The 12672-nt window shown below is 56.5% G+C and overlaps 6 protein-coding genes across 6 annotated transcripts; 2 read left to right on the top strand and 4 right to left on the bottom strand.

Annotated features, from left to right (window-relative positions):
• Window positions 1–226: 226 nt before the first annotated feature.
• CMQ_6596 (c6 zinc finger domain containing protein) lies at window positions 227–3021 on the top strand (the record flags this gene model as incomplete). Its single annotated transcript, XM_014320282.1, has 7 exons — window positions 227–356; window positions 416–537; window positions 599–1776; window positions 1836–1896; window positions 1973–2665; window positions 2773–2889; window positions 2953–3021. The coding sequence occupies 7 exons, from the start codon at window positions 227–229 to the stop codon at window positions 3019–3021; spliced, it is 2370 nt and encodes a 789-aa protein (XP_014175757.1).
• A 488-nt stretch (window positions 3022–3509) lies between these two features.
• CMQ_6964 (40S ribosomal protein s8e) lies at window positions 3510–4271 on the bottom strand (the record flags this gene model as incomplete). The annotated part of the gene is made up of 2 exons (XM_014320650.1): window positions 3510–4060; window positions 4208–4271. 2 exons carry the CDS (start codon window positions 4269–4271, stop codon window positions 3510–3512), a joined length of 615 nt encoding a protein of 204 aa, XP_014176125.1.
• A 751-nt stretch (window positions 4272–5022) lies between these two features.
• On the bottom strand, window positions 5023–6735 carry CMQ_6729 (uncharacterized protein; the record flags this gene model as incomplete). The annotated part of the gene is made up of 4 exons (XM_014320415.1): window positions 5023–5585; window positions 5640–6125; window positions 6401–6650; window positions 6727–6735. 4 exons carry the CDS (start codon window positions 6733–6735, stop codon window positions 5023–5025), a joined length of 1308 nt encoding a protein of 435 aa, XP_014175890.1.
• Window positions 6736–7458: 723 nt separating this feature from the next.
• Window positions 7459–8577, top strand: CMQ_6846 (steroid alpha reductase family protein; the record flags this gene model as incomplete). The annotated part of the gene is made up of 2 exons (XM_014320532.1): window positions 7459–7726; window positions 7835–8577. The coding sequence occupies 2 exons, from the start codon at window positions 7459–7461 to the stop codon at window positions 8575–8577; spliced, it is 1011 nt and encodes a 336-aa protein (XP_014176007.1).
• A 347-nt stretch (window positions 8578–8924) lies between these two features.
• Window positions 8925–10649, bottom strand: CMQ_6771 (uncharacterized protein; the record flags this gene model as incomplete). The annotated part of the gene is made up of 1 exon (XM_014320457.1): window positions 8925–10649. The coding sequence occupies one exon, from the start codon at window positions 10647–10649 to the stop codon at window positions 8925–8927; it is 1725 nt and encodes a 574-aa protein (XP_014175932.1).
• Window positions 10650–11593: 944 nt separating this feature from the next.
• On the bottom strand, window positions 11594–12654 carry CMQ_6519 (adenylate kinase; the record flags this gene model as incomplete). Its single annotated transcript, XM_014320205.1, has 4 exons — window positions 11594–12059; window positions 12139–12293; window positions 12377–12429; window positions 12504–12654. 4 exons carry the CDS (start codon window positions 12652–12654, stop codon window positions 11594–11596), a joined length of 825 nt encoding a protein of 274 aa, XP_014175680.1.
• Window positions 12655–12672: the final 18 nt, after the last annotated feature.

Here is a 12672-nt window from a genome sequence, read left to right as displayed (position 1 = left end):
CCTCTTCGGGACCAGCACATCACAGCACGTGACCAATATCCAAGCTACGTCATGTGACGCACAATAACCAGGCTATCTCGGACAGTCTCCGATCCGTCGATTTTTCTCGCCTCTCGCCGTTTTTCATTCCTCCCCACCTTCTGCGACGGTCGGGCGCCTGCCGATAGGCCATTGCCCCGTGAGAGAGAGACACGCCGGTCGACCCCGTGGTCTCCGTGTTGCTTCGATGGCCCCCAGCGCAGACGACGCCGGCAGGACGGCGTCTTCGTCGGACGACACGACACCTCGGCCGACAGCCGCTCCGGCCATGGGCCACCAGGCGTGCGAGCGGTGCTGGAAGCGAAAGCAAAAGGCAAGTGCACGTGCACGTGACAGCCCTGGAAAGACGTTCTCACGGCCCGGCTGACCGACACAGTGCGACCGCCAACTGCCGTCCTGCTCGACGTGTGCCGGTCTGGGCGTGACCTGTCAGGCGAGGAGCGTACAGTTCGACTTGCTGACCGACGACAGTCCGCTGTCGCACGCCTCGACCCTGAGGTGGGTTTCCCGTCTTCGTTGGGGGGTGTTCCTTTTCCGCTGACTACTCAGCTATGTGAAGACGCTAAAGCGCCGACTGGACGAGCTGGCCCACGCACCACCACACGGCCAGAACAAGCGAGCCCGGCTGGACGGCGACCGGCCTCGCAGTGACGGTGTCGCCGTCGCCGTGTCGTCCTTTTCGTCGCCACCGTCGCCGTCTGCGCCGGCGCCACCGCTTATTCGGACTGCTGTCACCACCACTCCGTCCACAGTGCGGATTCGCACGGCCGCATCCGAAGCCGGCACCAGCAGCACACGTCTCCGGGCTCATGCCAGCACGAGCACGGCCGCGACGTCGCTGGCCGCCGACGATGAGGTCGCTGCCGATGCTACGGACGGATCCATACGCGCCATGATGGGCGAGATCGGCTTCCTGTCGCGCAGCGCCATCGGAGAGCCGCACGACGATGAGCCAACGACGGCCGTCCAGCGACCACTTCGTCTGGCGCCTGACCGCGTCGTCATGGCCGCCCTGGCCCTCGACGGCCACGATCCCTCGGGCAGCGGACGTGATGGAGGTTCTGCTGCTGCTGCTGCTGCTGCTACCGGCGACAGCAAGAACGGCTCAGCCCCTCTGCATCTGCATCCGCATCTGACAGACCCTCCCGACGATTGGACCTGGACCTTGACCAGACTCGCTTCGGCCGTTCATCTGCGCCGCTTTCTCGACGAGGTCGCCGTTCGGTTCCCCCATCTGGCCACGGCCAAGGCCGCTGACCAGCTCGAGGCCCAGTACGAGGCCGTGCTCAAGGCCCAACACGATGCCGTCCTCCAGTCGCAGTCCTCTTCCTCCTTCTTTTCGTCCTCGTCGGCCCCCTCGCCATCCGCTCGCCTGGCTGTCTACCTCGCCGTCGCTACCGGCGCCCTGCTGGCCCCTAATGCTGCTCGCCTGCACGGCTTCGCCCAGCGCCTTCACGCTGCCGCCGTCCGGCTGCTGCCCGCTGTTCTCGTTCAGCGCCCTGGAGCGTCTGCTGCTGGAAACTCCAACGCGGGCGAGGCGCTTGCTGCCATCCGCGCCATCGTCGCGCTCGTCATCTACGCCACCCTCTCGCCTGACGGCGGCTCGGCCTGGCATCTGCTCGGCATGGCCACCAAGCGCTGCATCGTGCTGGGATTGCGACGCGAACCTGACGTCCAGTCGGCTGTCGAGGCCGATGAGCGGCGTCGCCTCTTCTGGAGCGTCTACCTGCTGGACCGGTGAGTTGACTGTTGACTTCCTTGGGTCTGGTCCTTTGGTCCGCCTGCTAATCTGGTAGGTCTATTGGTCTGGTTATGGATCGCCCTTTTAGCATCCAGGACGAAGATATTTCTGTCAGCGTGCGTATCTGTTCCTCCTCTTCTCTCCTCTCTCCTCTCTCCTCTCTTCTCCTTTCTCACCCCTTCTCATCCACAGATGCCAGAAGATGACTCTTCCTCCCGCGAAATCCCACCCTTCTTCTCCCTCAGCCACCACCTCGTCGTCCAGGCCCGTCTCGTCTCCGCCGTTCGCACAGCCGCCCGCACTGCTCCCCTCTTCGACTACAGCAACTTTTGCTACTGGCGCGACTTTCCCCCTCCGCTCGACCATCTGCCTGCAGACGCCCGCGAAACCCACGCCGACTTCCTGCACCTGCTGGCCTGCCGCACCCTCGTGCAGATCACCGCCAACTGCCTGCATGGTCACGAGCCTGCTGCCTCTTCCACCACTGTCACTGCCACCATCACCACCACAACCGAGACAAAAGCCATCACCGTCGACGCCTCCGACTCTTCGCCCTCTGTCCTCTCCTCGTCCTCTTCGGTTGCCGCTTCTTCGGCCTCTACCTCCACCCCCCATTCGCCCAAGGAGGAGGACCCCGGCACAGCCCAAACGATGGCGCCTGTCGAAGCTGAAGCTGCCACCACCACCGCGCCGCCTCCTCTCGCCCCCAGCGTCAGTGTCGGCCTCCTGTCCGGCCAGAGCCTTCGCCAGAGCATCGACGACGACGCCGCCCGCCACTGCCGCGGCCTCATCGAGCGCGCCTACGCCCGTGCCGACCGCGAGCTTGTTTTGTCGGCTCCTTTGTCGACGCCTACGACCTTTTTGCCGCCGGTGTCGTTTACCTCTGTCTGGCTTCCCGCAGACACAGCAACCACCATCACCACCACCACCACCCTCACCACTCCCGCCACGACCCCCAGAGCCTGCTCGAAACCACTGACCTGCTCAACAAGTGCACCATGCTGATCACCTCCATCGGCGAGCGCTTCTCCGCCCTCAAGCCCCTGCGCCGCGTCTTGGTCGCTCTGCTGGCCCGTCTCCGTGCCCGCAAAATGGCCCACGGCAGCATCGTACGTCCTCTCTTTGTGCTTTGTCCTTTCTTGCGTCTCCTGTCCCCTGCTAACACGGCCCAGCCCGAACTCGACACTCTTCCCGCCATTGTTCCCACATACCTTAAACGAATGATACACAACTGCTTATGAGGCTTGGAGCATGCCAACCCCATGTCTCATGTATATATCCCGTCCTGAGAGCTACGTTGTTGGTTTTGAATATCTACATCATACTCTGTACTTCCTACCTCCCTGTGTCTCCACATTATTAGTGTAAAACGTCACGTGTGTCAACTACGTAGTACCTCGACCTCAGTCCAACATGTGCTGATTGTGCAATATTTTTGTCATTCCATATCCCTTTTGATCAAACAGGTATAAATAACAGGAGCTACAGAAAATAGGTAGCCATCGTCGAGAGCTAGAACCGGCTGTTGTCCTTGGATCCCGCCGTGTTTTACTTCGGCCACAGCGTCGTCCTCCTTTTTCCTTTCGTCTTGTGTTGTCATCGTTTGGTTTGCATCCTCCCAGAACGCCCCTCACACACAACGGTTTTCCTGTGTATTTAAAATCGTATCCTCCCCTCCACCGGCAAAGCCGTCCACCCGATCCGATCGCTCCGATCAGACCGTGCACGTTTACCGGTGCAGCTTGCGCTGGTAGAACGCAAGCTCCTCGCCCTCGAGAATGTATCCGTCGGCACGGCCAGACTGGCCCGGACGGCTGGACACGACCGCGTACAGGCGACCGGCCTCGAACTGGCGCTCGAGCGCGCTGTCGACCTTGCCGCTGGCGGCGAAGCGAGCGGCCTGCTTCTTCTCGACCGAGTTGCTCTTCTTCACCGGCTCCTCGGCCGCGGCACCGGCCTGCTTCTGCTGCCGCCGCCGGCCCAGAGCCTGGCCGAAGTGCGCCTCGTACCACTGGCGGAAAGGTGCCGCGTCGATCTGGATCACCGCCGACTTCGTCAGGGTGTTGGTGCGGACCAGCTCGTTGTTCGACGGGTGGTACACCACGCCGATCACACGGGTCTTGCGCGTGACGCCCTCCGACGCCCACGAGAAGTTGCCCGCCTCAAGACGCAGAGCACGGTACTTGTGGTTGCCGCCACGCGTGCGCACAACGTGCACACGCTTGGCACCGATACGGGTGTTGGCGGGCTGGCGCCCGGCCTCGAAAGCGCGCTTCTTCCCTGTTGGCAAAGGTCAGAACGTATGTCCTGGATGAGAAAGAGAAGCCTTCTCCCAGTCCGATACGGGCTTTCGAAAATGAAAGATCCCCCGTCCACCCAAACAAGATAACAGCAGTAACAGTATTCACTCGGTGGGAATCGACGCACGGTAGTAGGCACGCTTGGCACCGGTGGCCGCGCGCTTGTGGCGAGAGTCTCTGGAGATACCCATGGTTGTGGTGTCTGTGAAAGAGATCACAAAGTCAGCGAGATGGCCATGCTGCGAGAGTCGTGCGAAAAGACATCTCGATTGAAGGGCAGACAATAGAAGTCGTGAGAACTCTAAAGCCCCATCACCACATACCTTACGCCTGCAGCTGGAAACGGGCGTTGAACAAATCGGCGATTGTCGTGATGGTTGGTTGCAAAGGAAAAAGAGACGCTCGAAAAAGATTCAGGGCTTTTTTTCACTGGCGAATTTGTTAGACCTAAAAAAATCGGTGCGCACAAATCGGGTTTTCATTGAGCGGGGCTCAGAAGACCTAGCGTCGAGTGCATCACGTGAAGCCAAGTGGGGCTCTTCTCATGCCTGGTCCGTGCGCGGTCCGTGCTGTGGAATAGCGCGGCTCGTCAAGTTCGACGTTCATAATAATAGCGAAGTTTATTGCTGATGACAATCGCCTATGGCAATTTCTATCCTTTGGCCTTTTTCCCATAGCCAACCCGGCCGTGACCAGAATAGCGTACACTGCAAGTGAAGCTTACTCCTGAGGCCTACATGAAAAACAAAAGTAGAAACATGGTAAAACAAAACAAAACAACACTGTTGTCCCGTGTGATCAGTTGCTGCAAGCCCGTCTCAATCCTTGCATCCTCCTGCGAACTGTCAATTTGTCGTCACACATTTCGCCCTTGTTATATGATACCGTTCTGTCATCCTACCATAAATTTGTCATCGTTCGTGGTCTTTCTCTGTGCCTCTGTCACTCATCGTCCTGGTCAATTGCCTTCATCAGGTCACGCATCCAAGAACCGAGGGTGTCCTCGTCAATCGTGGCAGGATCCTCAGCTCGGACGGAGGCAGCTTGAAACGGGCTGAGCCAGTCCCATGTGCGAGTCTCGTCTTCCTGGGTGCAGAACGTGGTGCGCTGCGCTTGCTCTCCGGACTCCGCCTGCTTCTTCTGCGGGAGTGGAAGAGAAGTGCCAGACATCTGCAGCTCGTGCGGCGTCGGCCAGTCCGTCACATATTTCTGGTAGTCTGCCTCCACATCATTGAAGCTTGTCTTCTGCACTAGCATGGGCGACAGGCCGTCCTGGAAGTCAAGCGTGAGCATGGCCTTGTGTTTACCTTGCGTGGCTTCGAGCATCGCAACACGGTTCATGTTTCGCTTCATCTCTGCAGCCACAATCTGTCTCTGGTGCGCAACGAAGTCGATCGGCGATTGGGGAAGAAATGGGGACTTGCCCCAGCCCGCAAAATCAGCCTTCTCGCGCATCGAGCAATAAGCAGCAGTCCTATTCAGCTCATCTCTGGCCCGCAGCACTCCTGTATTCTGTTAGAGAGGACTTAATGTAGCGCCGGGGATGGGCCTGGTCTTACCATGGTTACCTGTGTACATAGCAACTGTTGACGATGATGCAATGGACTGCAGCAGCCGGTCACCCTTGTTGGCAACATCTATCAGAGCAGCAGGCGTAGCTCCCTGTGGATGAAACGAGGGAGAATCTGCGCTCAGCTGCGTTGGCTTCTGGAAAGATCCGAGGACCGGACGCTTAGCCTGATGACCTGCCGTCTTCGCACCGTAGACACCTGGGACCGGAGAAGTCTTCTGTTGACCCCAGGTGAGATCAATGTGAGTTCTCGGCAGAGATCCTGCAGTGGGGCCAGTGGGGGTTTTGCCAATGAAAGGAAACTTGGAGGGACCAGCAACCGGCGAGTACAGTGTAGCTGGACCAGCTTCGTGACACTCGCCAGCAATGGAATCATATCTAGTGCTTCCAGCTGCGGCCTGTTTTGTTGGGTTATTTCCGGCCTGGCGAGGCTCCATTCGATTCTGGCTGGGAAGCCCGACTTTCGTCATAAACTCTGTTAATAGACAGGTCAATAGTCAGCATGGAAACTTAATGGATGATGGCGGGGTGCTCTGCTTATACCTTTGGGAAAGATGTTTGTATGCGTGTCAGAAGCATGAGTCAACAGATGGGTCTTTCCCTGGGGAACTTCTCCGCGAGTGAACAGGTAGTTTCCTTTCGACACCTCATCTGCTTTCCCGGTAACGGGAAAGTCAGCATCTTGACGTGTTTGTTTGTAGATGTCGGATGGAAGACACTCTGCAGGTAGATGGGATTGCATTCACGTACCTGAATCGATGCAAGTCTCCTTCCCCTTTCCCTTGTCAAGGGCTTCGGTCATGGGAGCTTCGATGACCGTGGCGGTATCGACCTTTGCGTCATCGAAGCTTGATTCGATGTTTGTCTCGATGTTCTTTGACTTCAGAGCTTCGGTAGCTGCATCAACGCCTCTGAGATAGTCCTCATACTCTTTGGGGAAGCTGCGTTGAGGCACCGCAGGGGGAGGAGCCCGGGGGCCTCTACGTCTGGAGCGGTGGTTCTGCAAGGGGGGAGTAGTGACTGCGTGAGAAAAGACTTCGGACTGAAGCTGAGGAAGCAGTGAAGTCATCACTCACTCGAGGCATTTCTCTTGGTGGAGAATGAGTCGCTGATGGGGATATGACTCTCTGTTGATGCTGCCTTTGTTTTTCCTTGATGAAAAACTGGATTTGAGGTTGGCAGCTTTTTGGGTTTGGAAGAGAAGAGAGGGGGAAGAAGAGGAGAGAATGTACAAGGTGAGAGGTCTAGATTTATAGGAGAGGTAAACAGAGACTGGACCCCACTGTTTGACTGGCAAGCGAGGCAAGCGAGGTAAAGGCGGTCATGGCAGTCATGAATCACTTGTTCAGGACTTGTTCAGGTATAGAGAACAATACCAAGAGGAAAGACTGACCAGGAGGCAACTGCCTTATTATGCCTATTGAGAGGCCTTCCTTCACATTGATGGCTTTATTCACTTGATCTATGGAATATAAAGTGGCAGGTTTGAAGCCTCGTTCTTTCCTTTTCGGGATGAAGATGGGTTTGTAGCCGTTTTGGGACTTGTAAGACGCGGTACATAGCGGTATAGGTAAAAACGCGTACAACTGAAGTACCGCCGTAACGGGTAGAGCGTTACGCTAGCCTAATTGTTGACGGCATGCTCTAGCCAATCAACGTCATGGGCGGTTTTGTTGAGAAGGAGGTCCACTTCGAATGTGGTCAAAAGTTCTTCAGTGCATCTCTCCTTGTCCGCACGGCCGTCCGACTACCCAACATCATTACATCTCTTCCTATCCGTGCTGCATTCCGTGCCCTCTCTGCCCAGCATGGCCGGATCCAAAGAACTTCACCTCAAGGTGGCGAACCGCGGCAAGTCGGGCGCCATCAAGAAGCTCCCCGCATCTGTTGAAATTGCAGCGGAGGGCACCATTGAGCAGCTCCAGGCCAGTTTGTCGAAGCAGTCCGGCATCTCGGACTTCAACCGCATCGGCATCTTTGACCCCAGGACGCGGAAGATAATTCGTGATCGCCGGGCTGTTCTCAGCCAGCAGGAGAATATTGTGGCATCGGGCGAGGTGCTGGTGCAGGATCTCGGTAGGATTCATTGTGTTTTGCCTTGTTCCCACTTCGACCATTGTCGATTGTTCCCCGGCTCCAATGTTTCTGTCCGCTAACACTGCATGTTTTTTTGTCATGCTGCAGGCCCCCAGATTGCATGGCGCACCGTCTTCGTTGTGGAATATGCCGGCCCGCTCCTGATCCACGTGCTCTTCTACTTCCTTCGCCCATCTATACCGTTCCTGCCGGCATCCTGGTCTGGCGGCGTCAAGGTGGATAGCACCGGCAGCCCCACCGACGTCCAGACGGTCACGTTTGTGCTCTTTGTGCTGCACTTTCTCAAGCGCGAGCTCGAGACCATCTTTCTGCACCGTTTCGCCGCCAACACCATGCCTGCCTTCAACATCTTTCGCAACTCTGCATTCTACTGGCTGTTAGCTGGCTTGGCGTGCTCTGTGTCACTGTACGCGCCGCTGTCGCCGATGCGCCTTTCTTTCCCGCTGGGCAGCACTATCGCGTCGCCACCACGTTCAGGCTTCGGCAGCACCCCGCTTGACTACGCCGGTCTTGCGCTCTTTGTCGTCAGCGAGCTCTGCAACTTCCGCGTCCACTACCACTTGGCACACCTTCGCAAGCCTGGCAGCACGGAGAAGGGGATCCCCAGCTGCATTGGTACCAGCCTGGTAACGGCACCGAACTACATGTTTGAAGTTCTAGCGTGGGTGGGCGTGATTCTCATCTCACGTGACGTGACGGTGGTCATTTTCATCCTAGTGGGCATCAGCTACATGCGCAGCTGGTCGCGTGACAAGGAACGGGCGCTACGCCGGCTGTTCCCGGACAAGTACAAGAAGAAGCGTTACACGATGCTTCCTGGGCTGATCTGATCCGGTCGTGCGGCCTGGCTGTGCGTGGCCGGGATGCAAGAGATGGATGGCGCCACCCGCCAACAATGGTGTACAATATCAAGGGACAAGGGCTGGAATTCTACACGAATAGTTAAACGGGTGTGTGCAGAAACAACGGGGTGGTGTAGTAGCAAATCAAAATACGCGGGCGAGCCTGCAAGCAAATCACAAACGAAAACGAAAAATATAATAATAATAACACTTCTCCAACAACCACTTGTCAAACAATATTTTGCCTCCTGCTACCATGTGTTGTGCTTCTGCCAAGTCAGCCGTGAGTTCCGTTGTGCCTCGCCCTCAAGAAACATCTTTATTACCGTCTTGAATCAGTCTAACAGCGGTACTTTCGCCTCTCCCTCCTTGTGGCGTGTCGGATTTTGAATAATTTCTGCCGTTGGAGCATCTGGCAGACTCAACAGCAGTTCCCCCTGGACGTCTTCCAACTGACTGTCGGCTGGGATAACGTTATCTGCAGTATCATGATTGCCCCCTGCATGCCGAGTCTCGTCGTTGTGCAAATTGTCAGTTTTCATGCTCCCCTCGTCTTCCACCTTTTCGTTTTTCTCAATTTCGGCGTTGTCGTTGTTATCTGCCTGGTGTGCTTTTACCTCGATAATGGTGCGGGACACGCCCGCATCGCATGACTTTTCTCGACTGTGGTTCTCATTAAGCATTTCGGATGACATATCCTGCTCTTCCGCCGAAGTGGTCCCATCCTTCTCTACTTGAAAATCCAAAATTTCTGTCCCTCCTGTCTTATTTTCAACACCTTCGTTTTTATATTCGTTCTTGTTGCTGTTGACTGTGTCTTTTTCCTTCTCCACATCCGTGACAGGGGCCAGTATAGCTTGTCGAGGCAGCTCTTCCTTCTTTGCGATCTCTGTATCTTTCTCCTTCCCCTGGTCTAGGTTGGGACTTGATTCTGCTAGGCTGCCTGCGTTGTTGACTTCTCTCTCTACAGTATTGGCGGAAGGGGACGACTTGACAGTCATGAGAGAGTGAGCGGCCTCCTGTCCAGTCCCCTTTGTCTGCCCAATAATGACAGTGGCCTCTGTCGCTTTTCCTTTAGCTCCAAGGTGACCGTCCGCCTCGTTTTCGGCTTTAACGACCTCGACTCTGTCAACCTCAATTGCCGCATTGTTGCACGTTGTGCCAGCCAATGCAACGGGCACTGATGCAAGAATTGCTTCCCCATCACCAGTATCGCTTTTCGACCGACTGTGACTGCGGCTGCTGCCGGTGTAACTGCCGGTGTAACTTCCGCTATAGCTTCCGCTCGAGCTCCAGCTACCATCATCATCGTCGTCTTCGTCGTCGTCGTCATACTGGTCACCATCGTGTTCTCTGGCACGCCCTTCACCTGCTGCACATTCGCCATCGTTGCCTAATCTCTGCCTCCGTCGTTCCTCTCGAAGTCTGCGCCGCTCCTCCCTCTGCTCCTCCCGTGCCCGTCGCTCCCGCACCAGGCGCATTGTCTCCTCCAGCGCTGAGATATTCTGATATTGTATCTCGGCCCAGTTCTGCACGTGGCCCATTTCTTTGTACGACCCGGTGAATTCGTGCACGAGCCGCGTCAAGCCGTCGTTGGCCTTGCGTAGGCCTGCCACGGCACGGCTCAGATCTCGCTGTTGGCCCGCGATAGAGCGCATATTTTCGTGCATGAGAGTGGCACGGTCCTGTAACTGGGTGTCGAGCAGGTTGGCAATGCTGGCATCGATGGCCTGGCGTGCTTCGGCAATATCATGCTGCGCGCTGGTGGAGGGGAGGTTGGGTTGGATGCGAGAGCCACTGGCAGATGAACCTGCGACAGTGGCAATCCTGCGCTGGAACGACACGGACGATGCGGACGAGCCTGGCAGCGCCGCCGTGAACGATGCCGGCACGGTAGATGCTCCAGCCGTGAGTGTCGTCGATGACGTGGTGGCGGCCGATTTGCCGCTGCCGGAGGCGCTGCTTCCGGAGGCCGTTATCACGCTGATAGAGGCTGGCGTGACGATCGGGGCAACCGGGGAGATCGGTGCCGATAGAGGCGAAACTGGCAATGCAGACATTATATCCAAAGTAGAACACTTATGTCGTATATAAGACGAAAGTTCTGCATGCACGGGAAGCAAAGAAGAATCTTACCTCTTAATATATGTAACGAATTAAGGGAGTGAAAATGTCGAAATTCCAGCCTGCTGAATGGGATTCAGAACTGTCAGAGCTATCGTCAATAGGTGGCCATATGTGATGTCGGTTCTGCCCAGCCGATTCCCAAGGCATGATTTCCATTCGGCGGGTAGCCAAAGGCGGGACAGCTAACTCGAAACCAAGACTAAGGGGAGAAGGATGCATGATGGATTCGGACAACTTCATTCTCATTCGCCAGACCATATCATGCAGGTTGGGTGGAACGGTACGCAACCGGCGACTGGCTGAACAAAGAAGCTCTCCGGCAGTAGGTGAAGTACCATGGAAAAAAGACGGGGAAAGCAGAAGCAAATGTAATTACCAGATAAATCATAGCATGCGCAAGCCGCGCAAAGCGACAGGTACGATGTGGCTACGCTCACGATTTTCCGGTTGTAGCTGCCGGTTAGAGGATAACTGTCTGCATTTCCAGTGCCTTTTTTACATCATACATCGAAGACTGAGAGAGCAACGCTCCCTCTCCCATCTCCGTTTTCATTCCCTTCCACCGCCCAGTTTTGAGCCCGCTCAAATAGAAGACAACACAAAAAGGAAGGCCTTTCGCAAATCCTTTCCTGCCGGTCCAAAAGAGTTCCGCCCACCCTTTCCTCGTCCATCTGTTCATCTGTTCAATTATCGTGTCTCAATGCTGCATGGGTCCAATACCTCCAAATCCTAAACAGCCCCACGAGAAAAAAGAGGATGGTATGCCTCTCCTATCCTGTGGGTCCGGAAAAAATGGTTCCGTTCCCTTCTTCAGGTTCGAGAGCGGGAAAGTATGCCGCACTCCTCCTTCCAGTATATGCGTGTGTTCGAGGTCAATTTAGCTGCTGGCACTCAGCTTGCTGAGGATGCCGCTGCCCGACGAGCTGGCCTTCTTGGCATCGCCGTCGAAGATCTTGAGCAGAGTGCTCCACACCTGGCCCGGCTTCTGCGAGGCGTCGATGGCGCTCCAAATGCCCGTCTTGCGGTAGTAATCAACAACGGGGGCCGTCTGCACGTGGTAGGTGGACAGGCGCTTCTTGAGGGCGTCGGCGTTGTCGTCGGAGCGCTGGACCAGCGGCTCACCGGTGATATCGTCAGTCATCTCCTTCTTGGGCGGGTTAAACAGCTTGTGGTAGCTGCGGCCAGACGCCGGGTGGACGAGGCGGCCGGTGATGCGGGCGACCAGCAGCGAGTCGTCGATCTGCAGCTCGACGGCGTGTTGCAGCGTCTGGTTGCGCTCCTTGAGCATGCTGTCGAGGCCCTCAGCCTGGGGAACGGTGCGCGGGAAGCCGTCCAGAATGAAGCTAGAGCCGTCAGCAAATTGAACTAAAGTGAGTATGAGGGCAAAAAAGCAAGAGCCGAAGATAGCAAGGCAGAACTCACCCGCCCTTGCACTCCGGGTTTGTGTTTAGCTCCTCCTTGATCATGCCAATGACAATGTCGTCGCTGACAAGGCCACCCTGGTCCATGATCTTCTTAGCCTCCCGGCCAAGCGGCGTCTTCTTCGCGACCTGCGAGCGCAGCATATCACCGGTGGCCTGAATATCGACAATCGTTAGCAGATGAGCACACAAAGCTACAGTCACAAGATAGTACGAATTGGCGTCATGGGGGGACGTACCAGGTGGCAGCAGCCAAACTTCTCCTTGATCTTCGGTGCCTGAGTGCCCTTGCCTATGGTCGCATTCCACGTCAGCGTCAGCTCCAATCGCATCCGGCAGCGGTCAAGTTCCGAAGCAGTTACATACCAGCACCGGGGGGGCCGATAAGAATCATGCGAATATCCTTCTTGGGCGCCGCCACCTCGCCGAACTTGCGCTGCTCGAGGCCCTTGATACGGTCCTCGAGGCTGGCCACGACATCGTTCAAACGCTTCACTTGTTCCTCAATGGCACCCATCTTGTCGGGGAGATTAAT

The sequence above is a fragment of the Grosmannia clavigera genome (assembly GCF_000143105.1).
Source record: "Grosmannia clavigera kw1407 unplaced genomic scaffold GCSC_108, whole genome shotgun sequence".
Classification (NCBI taxonomy): Eukaryota; Fungi; Ascomycota; class Sordariomycetes; order Ophiostomatales; family Ophiostomataceae; genus Leptographium; species Leptographium clavigerum.
The sequence above is the reverse complement of the archived record's forward strand: the minus strand, read 5'-3'. Positions and strand labels throughout refer to the sequence as shown.